Source organism: Delphinus delphis, chromosome 2 (genome assembly GCF_949987515.2).
Source record: "Delphinus delphis chromosome 2, mDelDel1.2, whole genome shotgun sequence".
Lineage (NCBI taxonomy): Eukaryota > Metazoa > Chordata > Mammalia > Artiodactyla > Delphinidae > Delphinus > Delphinus delphis.
In genome coordinates this window covers 139,554,188-139,574,251 of record NC_082684.1, presented here as the reverse complement: position 1 = coordinate 139,574,251, position 20,064 = coordinate 139,554,188, and the positions used below count along the sequence as shown (strand labels likewise).

Here is a 20,064-nt window from a genome sequence, read left to right as displayed (position 1 = left end):
ACTTTCACATGCTACCTGTCAGGCTGGTTGAGTGCCTTCTTAGCTTTGGCTTCAGGTTGGAATCACTTGGGGAGCTTTAAAAATTACTAGTGCACAGATACCATCCTTGACCAATTAAGTCAGAATCTCAGAATTTGGGGAAGGGAGCAGGCCTAGTCATGAGTATTTTTCTTTTTCTTTTAAGTTCTTGAGGTAATTCTAAAGTGCAGCCAGGGCTCAAAGCCCTTTTAGCTATTTCAGCACTAGCCAGAAAGATGCAGGGAACATTTATTAACATGTATGTAAAGTACTTGCTAACTGTATAAAATAAATATGCAGGCTTTCTCATCCCTGCCTTCAGATAGGTGGGTTTTTTTTTTTCTTTCTTTTAGCCAGTTGCAGATTCTAAAGAAACAAATGGAAGGAGGTGGAAATAAAACAAAAAGAGGCCTCACGGCCTTCTTTAGGGAAGGACGGGGCACGAGGGGTGGGTAGGAAGCTTTGTTTATCTGTATTTCAGGAAGTGGAAAATATGGCATGTTCTCCATCTATCTAAATTATGTACCTTTGAGGGATGTGTTCCATTTGTGTCAAAATAATGAGGCATATAATACGCTTCATTTAACATGTGTGGGAATTCTTTGCAGAGTAATTAGCATTCCTTTCTTCAGCCTGTATTCAGAGGAAACATACCATTCACACCCTTTCTGTGTTCACATTTTCCAGTGCGTTGGAGAGCTTTTTTTCAAAAGAAATCTTTGTCCTTTTCCTAATAAGCCTTGGATTATATTTGAAGAAATTTAGCATGTCTTTCTTTCTTTTTCTGGCAGGAATTGATTTTAAAATCAGAACGATAGAACTAGATGGAAAGAAAATTAAGCTTCAGATATGGTAAGTAAAAAAAAAATATATGCACACAGCATTTCTACCTTAATCAGGAATTGAATGTGGGAATTAAAAGGTGAATTGTGGTAAATTAGAGGTACCGTTTGGTAGCTAAAACTTCTTTATCAGAACCAAGGGGAAATGGGTAGGTGTTCAAAGGTGTCTTTACCAAGAGTGGGATGGTAAGGATGATATCACTAAGTCTCACAGCCAGGAGAAATTTGAGAGCTCATTCTTCCAAAATGCTAATTTTATAGGGGAGGAAACTAAAATTCTAAAGCGTGTCAGTTATTTTTCCATTGTAGTTGTTGCAGCTGTGAAATCAGATAAGGCAAAGTAGGCAAGTGGTAGGAACCCCAAAGTTCCTACCCCAAAGTGCTGATCTGGAGTCCAGCCTCTAAACTAAGGACTTGGTGTTCTTTGCTTCCCTTCTTAGGGACTACTTGTCCTCATTTGTAAATTGATTGGTCAGACTGATGACATCTGAGTTCCCTTCCAGCTCAGATATTTTCTCATTTATTTGCATACTTCTTCTTAAATAAAAAATGGGGAACACTGCACTGGGGAATAAGGAAGGGAAAAGGCATGCCTGTCATCTCTCGTGTTATAACATGCAAGGCAAAGATCTCACGATCAGCCAACTCCGACTGGTTAATTCCTCAAGAATTTGTCACACTACAGTGAATAAATATGGTTCCTGCAGATTGCCTGGTTGAATATTTTTGGCTTGAACTCAAACTCTTAGATTTTTTCTTTTTTTTAACCTCTTTAATTGCTTTCAGTGTAGGGCCTTCCATGGAGCCACATAGATTTGGAGCCTTGAGGAAGGTTTTGGATGATGTTCACTGACCTAATGTGTGACAATAACAGCAGGAAACAAAGCTTAGAAATTTAGAGCATCATAGACGTAAGAAGGAAGCAGGGCAAAATAATAAAGTAATACATATATATCAGCTTTTTCCATAGGCTGTTTTTCTTCTTTGAACTTCAGAACCGGGATAGAACTAGAACCTTATATTGAAATCCGCCAGCCTTTCTTTTATAGGAAACTGGGACTTAGAGGGGTTAAGTTCATCTGAAGGCATATGTCTGGGTTAGTGATGGAGCTGGGACAACTACCCAAATCTCCTGGAACCTTGTGTCAGCTTCATGTATTAGCCTTGTGTAGAGGGTTCCCCGTATACTTCACTGGAAAACATTGTGTAGGTCACCACAAGCTACTCTTCTCATCTGTTGGTATTTAATAAGAGTCAAATATTTTAAAGAAAAAAAAATTTTTTTTAAGGGGGAAGCAAAGAGAATCTCTGACTCTATGCTGTACAGTCCTGATCATAACAATAAGGAATGTTTCTAGGAGCCTGTGGGTAATCAGCTAATTAGAACCCCATGGCACTATTTATCAGTCCTCTTGGCAGCAAAGTAGTCTCCATTTAATCTTCATGACCTGCATTTAGGATGCCAAATGCATCCTTGCTGCAGAGCTGGTTCTAAATCAAGTAGCATGTTAGAATCAAAATATGGTTATTCTGGGCTTCCCTGGTGGCACAGTGGTTAAGAATCCACCTGCCAATGCAGGAGACACTGGTTCGAGCCCTAGTCCGGGAAGATCCCACGTGACATGGAGTGACTAAGCCCGTGCGCCACAACTACTGAGCCTGTGCCCTAGGGCCCACATGCCACAACTGCTGAAGCCCACACACCTAGAGCCCGTGCTCCGCAACAAGAGAAGCCACCGCAATGAGAAGCCCGCGCACCGCAAGGAAGAGTAGCCCCCGCTCGCCGCAGCTAGAGAAGCCCGTGCGCAGCAACGAAGACCCAACGTGGCCAAAAATAAATAAATAAATAAAAAATATATGGTTAGTCTGCTCAACGGTGTTTGGCCCCTGTTTTCCTCATGATTTGTTTGCTGAGTCCCAAACAAGTGCCTGTGTATCTAATCCTGATCGGTGAGAGGATGGCAGGATAAGATGATGGTACTGTGAGGCCAGGGCCTGCACTAAACAGCCAAGGCCTAGAATGCTTGAGTCTCATTCAAGGGTATGAGCTGTTTAGTGGCAGAACTGGGACCACAGCCCACTGAGCCTGTTTCCTTTTCTGTAGAACAGGGATGATGGTAATACCACCACATTGGGCTGTGGTGGGCATCGTTTGAGCACCATGTGAAAGTATTTTATGTAAGGTATACATTTTATGTAAGGTATACATAAATGGTAAGGTATTTATTAATGTTTTAAATTTACTATATTTCCCTTAGGCCTTCATCTCATTTGAGTTTGGTGTGTGTTAGATTTTTAGTATATTTCCACAAATGCTTCTTTTTTAGTGTATTTCCACAAATGCTTTTTTTTTCTTTTAGGAATATTGATTTTTCCCAGATATCAAGGAAACTTGACTTCCTTTATAGGGGTTGCTTTGGTAAATGTAATTCGAAATGTTGGCATTTTTCAGAATGTATTCAAATGGTACGTCATCCTCCAAAAAAGCAAGAATAAATGCAAGTTGATGTAATTTTGAGGTATTGTTCATATTTTGAAGTCTTTGTCAACAATTATGTGTTGAACTCCATGGTCTCATTTAATCATGGGCTCTAGAGCTGAAAAAGTTCTTGAGGAGACCCATTTTAGTGTGCTCTGCAGAGCAGAATTTACACGATAGTAAGTCCAGCCCAACTGCTTGCTTGGTACAGAAATCAGACTTTCAGTCAAGAGAGCAAAGTGCCTTAATCATTGGGCATTTATAAAAAGGATTAGAACTGCCTCTAGGAGTCCAAGAATTTAGAACTATTCTCTAGTCCGTTCCTCATCCGACTGACGAACACATGCCAGTTCCTAGCAGGACCATGCATTTTCCTGTTGATGCTTTTGTCATCAAGGTCCAAGTTTTTCACCCAAGTCATTGTGAGCTCCCAACAGGCTTCCAGAGGCGCAACAGGCTCCCTTTGTGTCTCGTTCCCCATCTCCCTGAAACCACTGCATTTGTGAGCAGACCACCATTATATCTCCTACAGCTTCGAGTGTCTCCTCAGCGATACTTGTGATGACTTTGCAAACCACTCTCTCCTTTGTTTTAAATTTTAGGGACACAGCGGGTCAGGAAAGATTTCGAACCATCACGACAGCATACTATAGAGGAGCTATGGTGAGTGTGTTTTAGGGTTTTGTGGAAGTAAAACATGAATATTCATTTGTCAAGTTTGTAGGATTCAAGCTAGAGTCTAGTACATTGGAGAAAATAGATTTTTTGACGTGCAAACAAGACATTTAAAGGGTTTTTTACGTTTTGTGTTTAGTAGCTGTGTACTCTACCATTGGTCTTCATTATATTAATCATGTAATTAGCTTGGAGATGTTTTAGAACTCCTCCACACATTCTGAGTGATCGTATATTTTTGTGCTTTGTCCTTTTATTAATACCTTTGCCAAATCTTAGCAAACCACAAGCCCTGTGACTAAATATTCATTTCTTGCACCCTCTCCCCATTCAGCCCTGCCACCATCATCCCTTATCTCTCACCAGGTCCACAACATCCACTCCTATTGGCTCATCTCTCTGGAGTCTCCTCCACCAGCATTCTGCCAGCTGGCCAGGAAGTAGCCAAATGATCTGTGACTCTCTGAGGCTTAGAATCTGGTGAATCTTGACTACCAGGTCCTTCTGTGCTATATCCTAGCCTTATCCTTGTTATCATAACCTCGTCACTTGGCTCTTTTCCGTCCTAAGATGCTTCATCTATACAACCCATTATACTGTTGGCTCAGGGTAGATTCTGTGTGGTGCTGTGAGTACAGTGGTGAGTAAGGTAGCTTAGAAGCTGAGCTCTACGGAACCAAGCCTAAAACGTCTGAACCAGAACAGGGCTTTATCTCTGGCTTTTAGGCCTAAGCCAGGTATAACTTGGAGCTTTAAATGATGATGAAACCCAATATGCTTTGGGAGTCTTGGAAAGTTGAAAAGTTGAGATCACATAGCCCAGCCTAGTAGACTCTGGGGTGCCAGCTGCCAACTTACCCAGCTCATTGCGTAAAAGACCGTTGTGCTTCTGAGAGTGGTGTGGACGTGACGGAGCTGTAGGGGTCTTAGCTGTCCCTTTGCCGCAGGAAGGTGCGATCTGAATTCACAGATCCCTCTATTATCATGCTGCTCTCTCTTCCTCCTCCACTGCCACTCACCCTCCAGTATTTGAGTGCCAGTGACATCCCCACACAGAAGTTGGGGATTCCTTTTGGGAATTCCTTTTTGAAGCTCTACCACCTTGGGACTCTATACCACTAACCATTTTATATGTATGTGTTCTCCACCCTATAATACTTTGAAGATTGTAAAAGGTCATCCTTTTAAGAAGGGCAGTTGTCAGCTACTCTCTGCTTAGATTGGAATCAAAGGGAAGGGACTTATCTTGTGTGGAGAAGTTTGTTTGTTGTTTATTTCCTCCAGAAAGGATTTTGGGGGTAAATAAGAACATCTTAACAGGGATGATTTAGAATAGTTTATAGGTAATTTTGATTAGAGGCATCTTATAAACACAGGCCTTTATATTGACCAATTTCTTTATTTTCTAGGAATGATGTATTGATACCACTTGCAAGCTTGTTTTCAATACAGAGTGGGCAAGAACACTTAGAATGTGGAGCAAGTGTCTTCCTTGGCTGTGCAGCTCTAGTTCATGGTATAAGGAAAGAGATCATTGAAATGTGTTCTTTAATTTAGATTTCATTTGTCTACTGCCTAGCCTTTTTTCACATTACTGCAAATAATTAGACATTGTTGCTGTTCTAAGATATCTTGTCCTTTTCATTTTGAAGGTAGGGATTTTTGTCTCTTGTTTTACTACGAATGCCAGTGCCTTACACATAGTAGATGCTCAATAAATACTTGCTGAAGGAGTGAATCAGTGAACAATTTCAGACCTAGAAACAATCTTAGATACATGTTCAGGAAATCCTGCTCTACTTGAGTCTTGGATCCCGCGTGTCATCTGTTCCAGTGAGATGTGGGGCCGTTGTGTTCTCATTTCAACAGGTGGTGGTTCTGGCAGGTTTAGTTTGGTTGGCTCAGGAATGCAGCGTTTTGGTAAGCACAGTACTGAGTCTGACACCATGGCAGAGTCCTTTGGTCTGTTTCAAACTATTGAGCAACATTTGTAGGCATAGCAGTAACCCTGACGGACAATCTGGCTTTGGGGGGAAAAGGCGCCATATCATTGCATTATCGCCATTTCTCAGTACTGTCTTGTGAACTCTTAGGAGGCCGTTGTTGTTATAGATATGTATACTAGATATATAAAGTTTTTACCTGGTATACCGGAACTTGTATTTCCAGCTGATTCATAATATCAATTAGCTTACAAACATAGGGAATAGTCAAAGGGTTTCTGCTACTCAAACCAAAGATATAAATTAATAATTGTTGCCAATTATTGAGTCCAAGCTGTGTCCTGGATTCTAGGTAAAGTACTTTACAAATAACATCTCAGTAGATCCTCAAAAATCCATTGTGGAAGATGTGCTGTCCTCATTTCCCAAACGCAGACTGAGAGGGATAAAATAACTTCTCCAGGATCTCCCAGGTAGCATGCGGTGGAGCCCAGACCTGATACCTCTGACTCCAGAATCTGTGCCCTTAACCACTACACTGTGTTCACACTTCCTGTGCTAACCACCCAGAGTGCTACTTGACAGACAGCAGTAAAGATCAAGGTTGTCCACATAGCCCAAAGGGAAGTAAAGCTCCGGCAGTTTTTTGCTTAATTTTACTATTGTAGGTAGCTAAGCTGTTTGAATCAGGAATTATTCAGATTGCATTTTGAGACTTTTAAAAATTATGGTAAGATATATGTAACATAAAATTTAACATTTAAGTGTACAGTTCTCCACTTTGATTTTTTTTTTTTTAATTACCTTGGTAATTGTAAAATCTACAGTGTAGCCAAAGTTAAACATTTGCATTCGAGGCTAGGAGGAGGGAGGATAGAGAAGAATGTTGTTTGTCATTTAAATTTAAATAATTATGTATATTTTTCTGGTTGTCAGAAGGTTACATGTAGTATAGAAAGCTTTGAAGATCCTAAGAAATCATCTAAAATCCCACCACCATAAGAGATAGCTTCTGTTAACATTTTACTATGTTTCCTGGATTCTTTTATCTATGTGTATTTTATATGATTTACATTTATTTACATTTATATTTTGTATTTATTTACAAAGTTGGAAGCCAGACCCTGAAAGACTTTGCCTGCTATTTAAGGAATTTTAGTTGTGAGTACAATGGCGAGATGCCAAAGGATTTTAAGCAATGAAGTGATAACTCTGGTGCCCTTATGGAGAGTGGATTAGAAGAGGTTAAGAATGAAAGCAGGGAGACGTAAGTCATCCAGGTAAAGGCTAATTGATGAGAATGTGAGTAAGGCCTTGCGTGTGGGGTATCAGACTGTGGAAATGTGGAGGTTGTTGAGTCTACAGGGCTTAGTGACTGACTAGTGGTGGAGCAGATTACTCCCAAGGGTCTGCTTGGGCTGGCTGGCAGGGATGTATTGCCCTTCTTCAAAACGAGAGTACAAGGAGGAAGAGAAGATTTGAAGGGGACAAAGACAACTTCCTATTTCACTGAGTTGAGTTTTCGGTGACCACAGGGGCCATCTGGGAGCCGATGCCCTGTCAGTGTTCTCCAAGGCACACCTGACCCCTGTCTGTGTCTTCGGCCTCATCTTGTGCCCTTCTCCCATTGGATCTGGGCACTCTTGCCAGGCTGACAGTCTTTTTTTTTATATAATTTAAATTTATTTATTTTTTTATTTTTGGCTGTGTTGGGTCTTCGTTTCTGTGCGAGGGCTTTCTCTAGTTGTGGCAAGCGGGGGCCACTCTTCATCGCGGTGCGCGGGCCTCTCACTATCGCGGCCTCTCTTGTTGCAGAGCACAGGCTTCAGACGTGCAGGCTCAATAGTTGTGGCTCACGGGCCTAGTTGCTCCGTGGCATGTGGGATCTTCCCAGACCAGGGCTCGAACCCGTGTCCCCTGCATTGGCAGGCAGATTCTCAACCACTGCGCCACCAGGGAGGGCCAAGCTGGCAGTCTTTTACTCAACCTAGTAGGTTCTGGGCCTTCCTGGTGAGCAAGATATTTATCACATTTCTGCTATGTCCCAGGCACTGAGGGCTTCCCCTCTTCACTCCAGCCTCTACCCCTTTGCCCAGTTCAAGTCTACTCAGCCCTCAGGCCTTGGCTTTAATGTCATTTTCTCAGGGAAACCTTCCCTGAGCCACCCCAGCCCCTCAACCAGATTAGGTTAGCATTTTTACTCAGAGCTCCTCATGCTTCTTCATAGTGATTGTCTAAATTATAATTAATTATATAGTTATTGGTTCATTGTTTTCTTTGCTAGCCATCCATGAGAAGAAGGGGCCTTGCCTATCTTATTCACTACTAGTAGCATTTGGTATACTACCAGGCACATAGTAGGTGCTCACTAAATATTTGTTGAAATGGATGGACGGGGGGTGGATCTAGCACTTAACACACAAATGTGGTCTTGTGATACAGATTTTGGAATAGGTAGCATACAGGTGTCAGTTGAAACATTTAGAAGATAAACTGTTTAAAAATACCAGACGTGGGGTCTTCTAAGATATGATGAGGATGCTTTTCATTAAACTGTGTAACAAATGCATTATATTTTAAGTGTCTGTGATTTACTTAGACAAATAGTAACTTTTTTTAGTCTAGTAACATTTCAGTCAGTTCATATAAAAAGAAATAAATCTAAAGCCATATGGTTACAGTCTTAGTATAAGAGTCAGAAACAAGATAATTTCTACTCAGAATAAACAAGTGCACAACAGAAGCGATTACCTCTTACTCTCAATGTTATCTCTATTTTAACTTAAACATCCTTTTAGCTTCAGTTGGTGCCAGTTTTATTATATGAAGTCAGGTAGAAAGGGTGTATCACCTTTACCATAATCACTAATTCATTACAGGTTAAAAGTGAAATAAATGTTAACAGAGTATTTATTTACATGGTGAGACAATGGAAGATTTTATTTATTTCTGTTTCTCTGTACTTTAAATTTTTATTATAAATTCCTTCTATAAAGACAGAAAAAGGACAAACACAAGCTTTCTGGAGGAGAAGAGTACATTGACATTATATTCTTTAACTTTAAATGTATAAAGTACTAAATAACGGTCTTTTTTCCTCTTATAGGGAATTATGCTGGTCTATGACATCACAAATGAAAAGTCCTTTGACAATATTAAAAATTGGATAAGAAACATTGAAGAGGTATGTATGGAAAGAGAATGGATACTAGAGAAGAGTCCTGCTGGGTGCTTATAAAGGGCTCCTCCCTTTATGAGTGTCTCCCTATCACTCAGCTGAGCTGCTAGGAAGTAGGGCATGGGCAGGTCAGGCCCTCTGCTCTGAGGAGTGCCAGGGAGGGTGACATCTCTGGTACCGCCAGTCTGACTTCTCTGCTGGACTGGGGGGAGGTCCAGACAGAGGAGCAGTTTCACAGAATTTTAAACTTGGCCCTGATCTTGAAAATAATTTAATCCAAGTCCCCATTTTACACATGAGAAGACTGAGGTCAGAAAGAGGTGACTTGCATGTGCTCATAGAGCCTTTAAAAAGGAGAGCGAGGGTTCTCAGGTTCTGTCTATTCCACCACGCTATGCTGTTTGATGGGCAAAAATATATCTTTATTCCGGCAGTTTATCATTTTGCCCTTCTAACATTTTCTTCATCTTAGATATTTAAAATTTGGTTTAGTTCCAGTTTGATTGGTATGAAGATTTTTTTTAATGTCTTTGACATTTCAGAAAGAAATCTGACTGTGAAATAATTTCATACACATTTATATTAACCCACGTGAATTTATTGTTTAAGTAGTTCAGAATCCAGAATACCTTCTGCATTGGCTCACTTACTACCGAGGTGTTCTCCCTTTTTTGACCCAAACTAACATTTGGAAGTTTTTTTGTTAGATAACTTTAAGTTTTATTTTTGTTTGTTCATGTACCAAAAAAGACATGAGAATGACTGCAAGCCTTTGGGAAAAATGTTCGCATGGACTCTTATGCTGTAGCTTTCCCCTCCTCTCATCTTTAAAATTTTTCTGTGAATCAGGCCTTATGTTGAGTGAAAGATTATTTGTCTTATAATTAAATTTCTGGATCTGTTTCTGACAGGTTAAGATTTGCCTGTTGAGTAACTGTGTTTTTCTCAGGTTGTTTGTCTAACATACTGTTTTCTCCCTGCAGCATGCCTCTTCAGATGTTGAAAGAATGATCCTGGGCAACAAATGTGATATGAATGACAAAAGACAAGTGTCAAAAGAAAGAGGGGAGAAGGTAAATTTGAACTGAATGCATAAAGATTGGAATCTACTCACGTTAAGCATTCATTTTCTTACTATTATTGATTTAAGTTTTAAAAACATCTATATTTTAATCTGTTAAAAAAACAACAAAAGGGTTGTAATCCATACTTGAATGGTATGAATTAGTATTCGAGCTCCAACTCCATATACTGTGTAGTCATGACTCATTCCTAAAGAATTTGCTATTTTCTGGGAGATACAAATTGGTCCTTTTTCAGATTCCTGCAGCTTAGAGTTCAGGTTATTTCTTCCATATCTGTGTGTAAATGCCCAGTTTTGAAGTTAAACCAGTTCATTCTCTTTGAAAAAAAAGTAGTAGGATAGGTGAAGTTTCAACAGTAATCATTTTTCAATTCATTTTTTTTTAAGAATATTTTACTGCACATTAGATTTAGGTCATTATGGAGTTTTAAACTCTTCATTAAGCTACGGATATCATTTATAGGCATTTCTCTATTTTATGTCCTGTAAAACAAGAGTTTATTACATGTACATATTCATTTCTTTGACATTTTCCAAATTGACTTAGAGGCTTCAATTTTTTAAGTCTTGGAATTTTGCTTTAGACTTTTTTTAGTGATATGTGCAAAATGCATTTTTCGATCCGACTGCGAACTTTTTCCCCCTAAAAACATTCACTTAATCTTGGTGTTGCAAATGAACTGGGAACTCTTTGGAAATAGATGGAAATGTAGAAGAGTTCACAATTTGCCACAATCAGTAGAAACCCAAGCAGTGAGTACTTAGTATTTTAAGCTTTTGTTCTTTTATGCACCAATTTGTTAAAAAATAATGAAAAGTTACAGTACTAACTGTTGGAGGTTTGTACTTTGGGAGCAGATAAAAGGGGCAGATGTATCCCAAATTAATGATAGGGGTGAATGTCTCATAGGTTTGCTAGTGATTTTATTAGAGAACTACAGGTATAATCGAAAAGAAGGGAAGTACTTAAGTTATGTTTTGAGTGGAAGTGGTGCCATTTTACTTACTTGTGGTGATGAAGTTAGATATCTAAATTTCAAACATGATACAGTAGAAGAAAGCAAAGAAATTTGAGAACCACAGGAGTTCTGCACTAGGTACGCTCCCTTTAGGACTCTGAAAAACCTAAAAAATATAAATGCTCTGTATGCATTTATTTATTTTGCACTGAATTTAAATGTTTCTTTTTGTCTTTCAGTTAGCAATTGACTATGGGATTAAATTCTTGGAGACAAGTGCAAAATCCAGTACGAATGTAGAAGAGGTGAGAAGGAATTGTTTGGTGACTTGTTACGTAGTAGCATTAGTGTCTTAGGTGCCTGTGTTCAAGCAACTCTCCAAGCCTTGATATTTTCTGCCTTAGTGAATGCCTTGTGGGAACTCCACTTCCATTCTGTAAACGTTTATGCTTCTGACTTTTATGTGGATCCTGGTTGTTGGATTTCTAACACCCGTCCTCCACATGGGATATATTAGATTGCTCAATTAAGAGTCACTGAACAGGGCTTCCCTGGTGGCGCAGTGGTTAAGAATCTGCCTGCCAGTGCACGGAACACGGGTTCCAGCCCTGGTCTAGGAAGATCCCACGTGCTGTGGAGTAACTACTGAGCCCTCAGGCCACAACTGCTGAGCCCGCAGGCCACAATTACTGAAGCCCGTGCACCTAGAGCCCACGCTCCTCAACAAGAGAAGCCACTGCATTGAGAAGCCTGCAAAGAGTAACCCCCGCTCGCTGCAACTAGAGAAAGCCCGCGTGCAGCAATGAAGACCCAACACAGCCAAAAAAAAACCCAAAAATGGGTCACTGAACAGAAGATGGAAGTTCAGGTTAAGTTCAGTTTTGCCCTTTGTTTGGTACGCGGGCCTCTCACTGCTGTGGCCTCTCCTGTTGCAGAGCACAGGCTCTGGACGCGCAGGCTCAGCGGCCATGGCTCACGGGCCCAGCCGCTCTGCGGCATGTGGGATCTTCCCGGACCGGGGCACGAATCCGTGTCCCCTGCATCGGCAGGCAGACTCTCAACCAGTGCGCCACCAGGGAAGACCCAGGTCTTCTATTCTTTACCAAGCGCAGAGTTGTTGATAATATTTTCTTTTTTAAAAACATTTTTAAAACTTATCATAAAAATAATACATGTACTATGTGTTAATACATGTAATTTATTTAACAATAAAACTGATGGTTTCATAAACATTTAATTTCTCAAGCTATTCATTCTTCACCATGACATGGCTAAAACTTGAGACTTAAGTGACTCAACTAGTGGACACGGATCAGAACTTTTTCTTTCTTTTAAGTAACTAACAGTCATTTTTTCAGGTTGGCAAATGGGTGTCAGGAAACAGGAAGCCTCTACTGTTTTATTTACTCAAGCATAGATATGCAGAAAAATGCTTCCCTCTGCTTGCTACAAAAGGATTTCCTTTCATCAGAAAGAGGGGAGCCTCTTCAGTCAGGTTTAATGGTGGAGACAGGAGAAAAGCTTGCTCACTGAGATGGCCCACGTAGGATTGCTGCCACAGAATGAGCTGTGTACCCTGGCTTAATGGAGCAGGCTTCGGTCTCTGTTAGTCCTGAGCCCTGATCATACCTGTGACTTAGAGAGAGTATTGAGTTGGGAATTCCCTGGTCAGGGAACTAAAATCCTGCAAGCTGCTCGGTGTGGCCAAAAAAAAAAAAAAAAAAGAGAAGAGAGCGTTGAGCTATGGAAATATAGACCTGCGGATTGCCCGAGCTGCTTACTGGCCAGGTATTCTGCAGAAGTTAGCAGTTTACCCAGGGCTTTAACTTAGCCTCAAAAACTGAGATGGGCTTACTTAGAAACTTTGACTCACAGGTGACCAGTGTGACAATGAGACACTGACAATGAGTGATAATAGTACTTATCATATTGCTTCTTTTTGACTGGTTTAATAATAATCCTTTTGCTGAACATTTTTGGGGGGCATTAGGAGTGATTGGGAACAGACTGACATACTAGTGGGTTTAGCATGGCGACAACTGAGGAAGCCTTAAGAGTCATGTAGAAACAAAGTAGGGATGATAGGGTTTTTTTTAATTATTAATTAATTAATTTAATTATTTATTTTTGGCTGCGTCAGGTCTTAGTTGCAGCACAGGGGATCTTTCGTTGCAGCGGGCAGGCTCTTCATTGCGGCAGTTGGGCTTCTCTCTAGTTGTGGCACGCGGGCTCCAGAGTGCATGGGCTCAATAGTTGCAGCTCATGGTTCTGTAGTTGTGGCACACAGGCTCTCTAAGTTGTGGTGCACGGGCTTAGTTGCCCTGAGGCATATGGGATCTTAGTTCCCCGACCAGGGATCGAACCCCTGTCCTCTGCATTGGAAGGCGGATTCTTAACCACTGGACCACCAGGGAAGTCCCAGGGATTATAGGTTTTAAAAATGTTTGGCTTGGGTTTGGGTCAAGAGGCACTAGGCATAAAATGCCACTGAGATTTGTCCTGCTTCTATTTCACTGATTTCCACGGTGGGGAATTTAGCTGAGCTGTAGGAACTGTTGGGATTTTTCAGTGTTGCGACACAGGAGGTTATATATTCTCAGGTATAAGAGTGAAAGCAATTTGAAAGAGAGGAGGTTGGGAATAAAAGGTGGAGATTTTTGTGAAAACAAATTTTAGAGCTATAGGGTAATTCATAATTATTCCTTCACTTATCAAACAGATATTCAGCATCTCCTAGACCAGGAACTGTGCCCTACTCTGGGGATGCCCAGGAGCTTTAGAGCCTCTGCCTCCCAAGTGATCTTATTATACCCATAATTCAGCAAGTGTCATATTAGGAACTTGTGCCAGATGTTATGTGCAGAAAATACTTGATGAATGACAGTTTGATTACACTGGAAAACCTTTATGATATGATAAATGAAAAGTGAGTTACAGTAGTCATGTGTCTACTGTGATTGCAATTATGTTCTTTTCTCAGTTAAAAACCTCAAAGTAATATATTTATATTTTATAATGAAATAATAAAAAAAGGCTACATTTCTATTTTAAAAGATATTATAAACATATAATAATGAAATCTTTGGTTTACCTTTAGGCATTTTTTACACTTGCACGGGATATAATGACAAAACTCAACAGAAAAATGGTTTGTATGACACATAATTTTTATTTTCCTTATGCTGTTTTTAAATTTGTTTTCTTATTTGTGTTGTTTATTTATTTAATTAAAGGGATAGGCCTGATTATAATATAGTCACATAAACCCATTTTTTCCCTGACTTACATTTTCACCCGCTTAAACTTTGATTCTTATTTCTGTTTCTTCAAATTTCTTATTTCTGAGCTGCAGTTGTTTCAGTTCTTTCCTCTGGCTCTTTAAGTGGTCTTTATTTTTATTATTATTTTTTAACATCTTTATTGGAGTATAATTGCTTTACAATGGTGTGTTAGTTTCTGCTTTATAACAAAGTGAATCAGCTATACATATACATATATCCCCATTAAGTGGTCTTTAATTGAATTTTGATCAGAATAATTAAAGTAATAATGGCAAAATTAAATTTTTTATCTCTCTCTATATCAGTATATAATTATGATCTCAAAGACGCTGAAGTTTGCTTAAATTTGAAACAATCTCAGTGATGAATCATTACGACATCCTGGAAAGTTTGTTTTAACCTGAATCTTGCATATAATTGTATACCTTATGTTACCAACTCTTCTTACCTCCAAGAAAGGGGTTACCTGTACCAGTATCTTAACATTATTTCCATTATTCCCTTGAAACTTTACACTCTTTTGGTTATAATTTTTTTGAACTGGAGTTAGGAACTTCCTAATATGTAGTTAATATATTAGGTGCTAGCCTTAAAATATTTTTCCTATATTAACCCACTGTTTCCAAAGAAACAGACAACATCAGAGCTTAACTAGTTCCCTTCCTAATTAACCACACTACTAAGGACACATTTATGGCATAGTTAGATATTTTTTTATTTCTTAGGTAATTGGGCTCAAACCATGAAACTTTTATTTCCTTGCTAACTCCATCTTCTGTTTTTTTTTAGAATGACGGCAATTCATCAGGGGCAGGTGGACCAGTGAAAATAACAGAAAACCGATCAAAGAAGACCAGTTTCTTCCGTTGTTCGCTACTTTGATGAACTCTTTCTGAGAGACTGCAGCACACCTAGAGGACCCCTTCCTGCTTCTCTGAAAGCACAGGTCACCCAGCCTCAGAATCATGCTGCCTGGCTGCTACTGAGAGCACCACTGAACCTAGACCTAGATTCTGCACACAGAATGTGCAGTGGATTCCAGCCTCATGGCCCATCAAGATAACAGGCTTCTTCTTTCAAACGTGGAAACAATGAAGTGGAGACACGTGCAGGACTTAACTTGTTTTTCCTCTGTTTTATTGCGTGTTGCAGAAGCTGCTATCTTTTTCTTTTTCACTTTGCACATCAGTTGTTAGCCTTTCCTTGTTACAGCACAATCTGAGATTCACATCTGCACACTTCTGTCTGATGAGGTTCTAGACAAATTTGCATTCGGGAATGTTTAAAAAAAGAGTAGAACATTTAAAGCAGAGGTTAATATACGAAAATTATAGCATATTTGGTCAGGTTCATATGGCCAAATGTTATTGCATTGATAGCATTTATTTAAGGGCTCTGATTTTCTTAAATAAAAGAGTCATTAAATTCTGATAAACTTTATCTTAAAAATTCATAAAAATGCCCATCTGCTCATCAAAGGCCACAGTTTCTTTATTTCTTCAGATTGTTTACAGTTTTGCTTCATTCCTGACTTTTTTGCCAGAGAGTCTGGGTAGCTGAATAAATCACTTTTTCAGGTGATTTATTGATTACCTCTGCCTAATCTATTGACACTGTATTTGGAAATCACTTTAATGTCTCTTTTCTTGAGTTTTGTATTTGCTCTTCTTTCCTGTGTTTGACCTATTATAGTCACTCACCTAAAACATAACATATTTGAACACTGTTGTCTGTTTCTAAGTGTAAGCTTCTTAAACTGAAATTTTACATGGACAGAGAGACACACTATTTAGGGTTTTATTTCAGCATCTAATTGTTGTTCTGTCACATCAGCAAACATAATATATTTTTTCTTAGATTCACTCCTTAGCTGTTGGTTTAGTAGTAATGCCCAATTCTTATCATAATCCCTGTCTGCAAGAATTAACGAGTTAGATTTAGACTTAGTTCACAGAACGCTTACCTGTAGGGATAGAAATTAATTTGTGGATGTAAATTTCATAGAGATAGCTGTTGGTAATGGTGAAAATAATGATTTTTTTTAATTTGGGCTTTTTTTAAAAAAAATAAGATTAATTAGACCTAGTGCAGCCTCTAGGAAAAGTCTTGCCTTTTCATTAGAGCAAATATGAGCATGGTTTCAGTTTTACAACAGCTGTTGTTGAATGTGTAGAACCCAGTTCCATCTGTTCAGGTGCATTGTTGTAGAACTTGGTCCAGCCATTTGGACCAAAGCCAACCAAAAGACTTAGCTGCCTTTCTCACCAAACACTGGTACTGGTATGCCTTTTGTAGATGAAACCGTCACGTGAGAAAAAAAGGTATTTAGTGTTAACTTAATGTGCCAAATTCATTGTTGTTATTCTAGCCTTCAGTGTCATAACACAGAAGGGAGTAATAAAGAGGTGATTAGGAAATAATAATTATTCTTCCTGTTAGGCCTGTTTCGTTTCACAAAGGTTATCATCATGCTTGATAGTTATGTCTGGGAGATGAAAGTGGAAATGGATTGCTTGTTACCGCAGAGAATTCTGCTTCAAATTAAGATGTATCATTAGAATACTTGGACCAGTCAACCTTTACTACTTGTTTGAAAACTTATGCACAATTTAGTGGCAGGAAATATATACCAGAGCTATTTTTGATGGGTTCACTAAATTTATTGTTCACAAATTTCAGTCTCCTTGCTTTTTGCTTTCTTTTTTTTGTACTTACTTATAGGCTTAAAGGCACCAGTTGGTGTCCCAGTAAAATCAGTAGTTCCTTGATCAAAAGTTGACTGTAAGTCTGCCATCTTAAAATTAGATAGATTTCTGGAACAAAAAAGATAATTTCTTAGAAACATCTTGTATTCACTGATTTTCAGAAAAAGATCCCAGCAGTTAAGCTTTCTGGATGGTAACAAGGTAATTTCTAAAAGGCAAGTGCTATGACACCATGTATGAATGTAACTCTCTTAGTAATTTACCTCCAACTCTTTGGTGTCTTAACACTTTGGTTTATATCTCAGGGGTTGTCTGCAAACCAAAACTGACATATTCTGTGGTTAGCCTTTTTTTTTTTTTTTTTTTTTTTTTTAACAGAATGCTTTGCTTTTGTTTTTTTTCCTTCTCTCTTCTGTTGTCTCGTATGGGTTAATAACTAGTCTCCATGAACTTCCCTTTGAAAGAGCCTATAAAAGTTAGATGAGTCTAAGAGTGTTCTTTGAAGTAGCAGCGAACTGGGGGTATATACTGTTATATAGAAATAAATTGTCCTTGCTATTTTCTTACATTTAGCTTTGCTAAATTGTATATAATTTGAGCTAAGACCATAGGAGATTCACTTTCTGCATGGTAAAATGCCCTAATAAATATTCCACTTTGCTTAATAATGTACATATAGTGCATTATTTTTTCTATTTGTAGATGAATTTAGTGGCAGATAATTGTCTGTTCCCTGCTGAAATCTAGTTTTGTGTGAAGATTTTTGTGGTTTTATGGATAAAGGTACATGAAGGTTTATTGCAGCAGTATTAGTGGTTCAGTGGCTGCATTTTATTATCAGTGTGCTAATTTTTGACAATGATTGGACTAGACCTTTTCAAATGGAGTCTGAGGGTATCAGACAATGAAAATGTGCTGTAACTAAGTAGCATGTAAATCAGTTGATTGTAAAGCGTTTCACTGGGAACTTATTTTAGCTATATTTTACTTCAGACAGATTATGAGAAAATAATCCACCTGTGCATCAGTTAGGAGGTGCTGCAGGGTTTCTTACTATTTACATGAACATTTTGTGCAGTCTTTGTTATAAATTTTCAGAAGACTATACTCTTTACTTTGAAGGACTATTTTTTAATTATACCTCATTTAGCTAACTAGTATTCTAATACCTAGTAGAAAAACAGTGAGCCAGCCTTTAAGTATCCAACACAATTTAGACTATATGTTTTGTTTTGAACTAAAGGCATCATTGGAAAAAGTAGCAGGTAGTTTAGGATAGAACATACATGTCATATCCAGTAGCGCAAAAAAAGTATTATCTTCCTGTCTCCATTAATAAATTTAGCTGTGAAATATAGATAAATGTTTGCAGAAATTTCTAAATAAGAGATTATAACTCCATTTTACAGGTTCTGAATGCTGAGAATCTGTATTAAGGCTTATAGTTCTTCCTGTGAACAGTAAGTGATACGTGTAAGCAGACTTCCTTTCCTAGTTCATGACTTAGATTTCTTTATAAATTTAGTTCTTAATCTTTAAAGATGAGTTTCTAAGCTTAAAATTTTAAAATAGCATTTCATTATGTTGGTTTACTTTTCTCTGATTTTAAGCACTCATTTCTGCTGTCAGATTTTTTATAATTTTTCTTTTAACAGAAAGGACATTCCTTTTTCCTTCTTGTTATATCCAAAGAAGGGGGTGGGGGAATGTCTAAAAATGAAATTCCTTGTCCTAGAGGGACCTAGATGGACAGGATATACTAATAAAATTTCAAATGCTAGCACAATTTTACAGTAGAATTGGTCTTTTTTCAGACTAATAAAATTAATGGGTGTCATGTTCAGCATGAAAAAAACTAAATGAAATTTACAGAAATGAAAATTAGCAAACAACTAGGGATATTTTCAAATTTTACTTCATTTTTTGAAATGCTTGTGCCATACGCAATTGCATTTCTTATTGCCAAGAACTAATAGAACTTCTTGTTTTATTTCTTAACCTTTTTTTAAAATGTGAATTTAATTATAATTCATTCCTATGGCCTTACACATGGGTTTTGTTTATTTGCAGCTGACACTGTCCCTTTAAATACTGTAAACTATTTGACTAAAATCATGCCCCTAATGGGAAATATCCGTTTTTTCCATAGAATCATCCTACTGTAAGTTTCAGCATATTTTACTTTTGCTCCAATGGCTTAATGTGAAAAAGCTCCTGCAGATAAAGTGGACCTGTCATGTTGTTACTCTTGTTTAAGCCAATTCATTAACTGTGTACTGATAATGATGCTGTGTTTTTTTTAAGAAAAAATGGATTTTATTCCAGGTGAACTTTTTTTTACAATAATGTTCGTCTAAAATAAAAACTACATAATGAAAATACTTATGTCTCTCTGAAATGGATTGCACATTTTTAAAATGTTTCTTCTAATTTGCTAGGTGTGTGTCTCAAACCATGGTAGACTTGAGGTATTTTAGCAAACTTTACATCTTACTTCGAGTTCTTTTTGTTTTTTTGGAGGGAAATTTTATTTATTTATTTTTTAACTGAAGTGTAGTTGATTTACAATGTCATGTTAGTTTCAGGTATACAGCACAGTGATTCAGTGATTTTTTTTTTTTCAGGTTCTTTTCCCTTACAGGTTATTACAAGATATTGAGTATAGTCCCCTGTGCTGTACAGTAGGTCCTTGTTGGTTATCTATTTTATATATTTTAGTGTGTATGTGTTAATGCCAACCTCCTAATTTATCCCCCCCACCCCCGCCCTAGAGTTCCTTAAAGACTGAGAAAAATGGCCAGAGCTCCTGCTCATTCTTAATTCAGCATACATTGAGGTTATTCTGTTATAGAACTGCAGCCTTAAATTGATCGTCCTTCCCTTCTTAATCCTTGCAAGTT

General features: G+C 38.3%; 1 protein-coding gene across 1 annotated transcript in view; it reads left to right on the top strand.

Moving 5' to 3' along the window:
- The window catches only part of RAB8B (RAB8B, member RAS oncogene family), a 66,839-nt gene extending 47,302 nt beyond the window's left edge, over positions 1-19,537 (top strand). Inside the window, exons 2-8 of the mRNA XM_060005829.1 lie at positions 810-870; positions 3,942-4,002; positions 9,064-9,141; positions 10,119-10,208; positions 11,418-11,483; positions 14,276-14,326; positions 15,249-19,537. Coding sequence (XP_059861812.1) covers positions 810-870; positions 3,942-4,002; positions 9,064-9,141; positions 10,119-10,208; positions 11,418-11,483; positions 14,276-14,326; positions 15,249-15,341 — 500 coding nt within the window. The 3' untranslated portion in view covers positions 15,342-19,537. The remainder of the gene's footprint in view (positions 1-809; positions 871-3,941; positions 4,003-9,063; positions 9,142-10,118; positions 10,209-11,417; positions 11,484-14,275; positions 14,327-15,248) is intronic.
- The last annotated feature ends 527 nt before the right edge of the window (positions 19,538-20,064 follow it).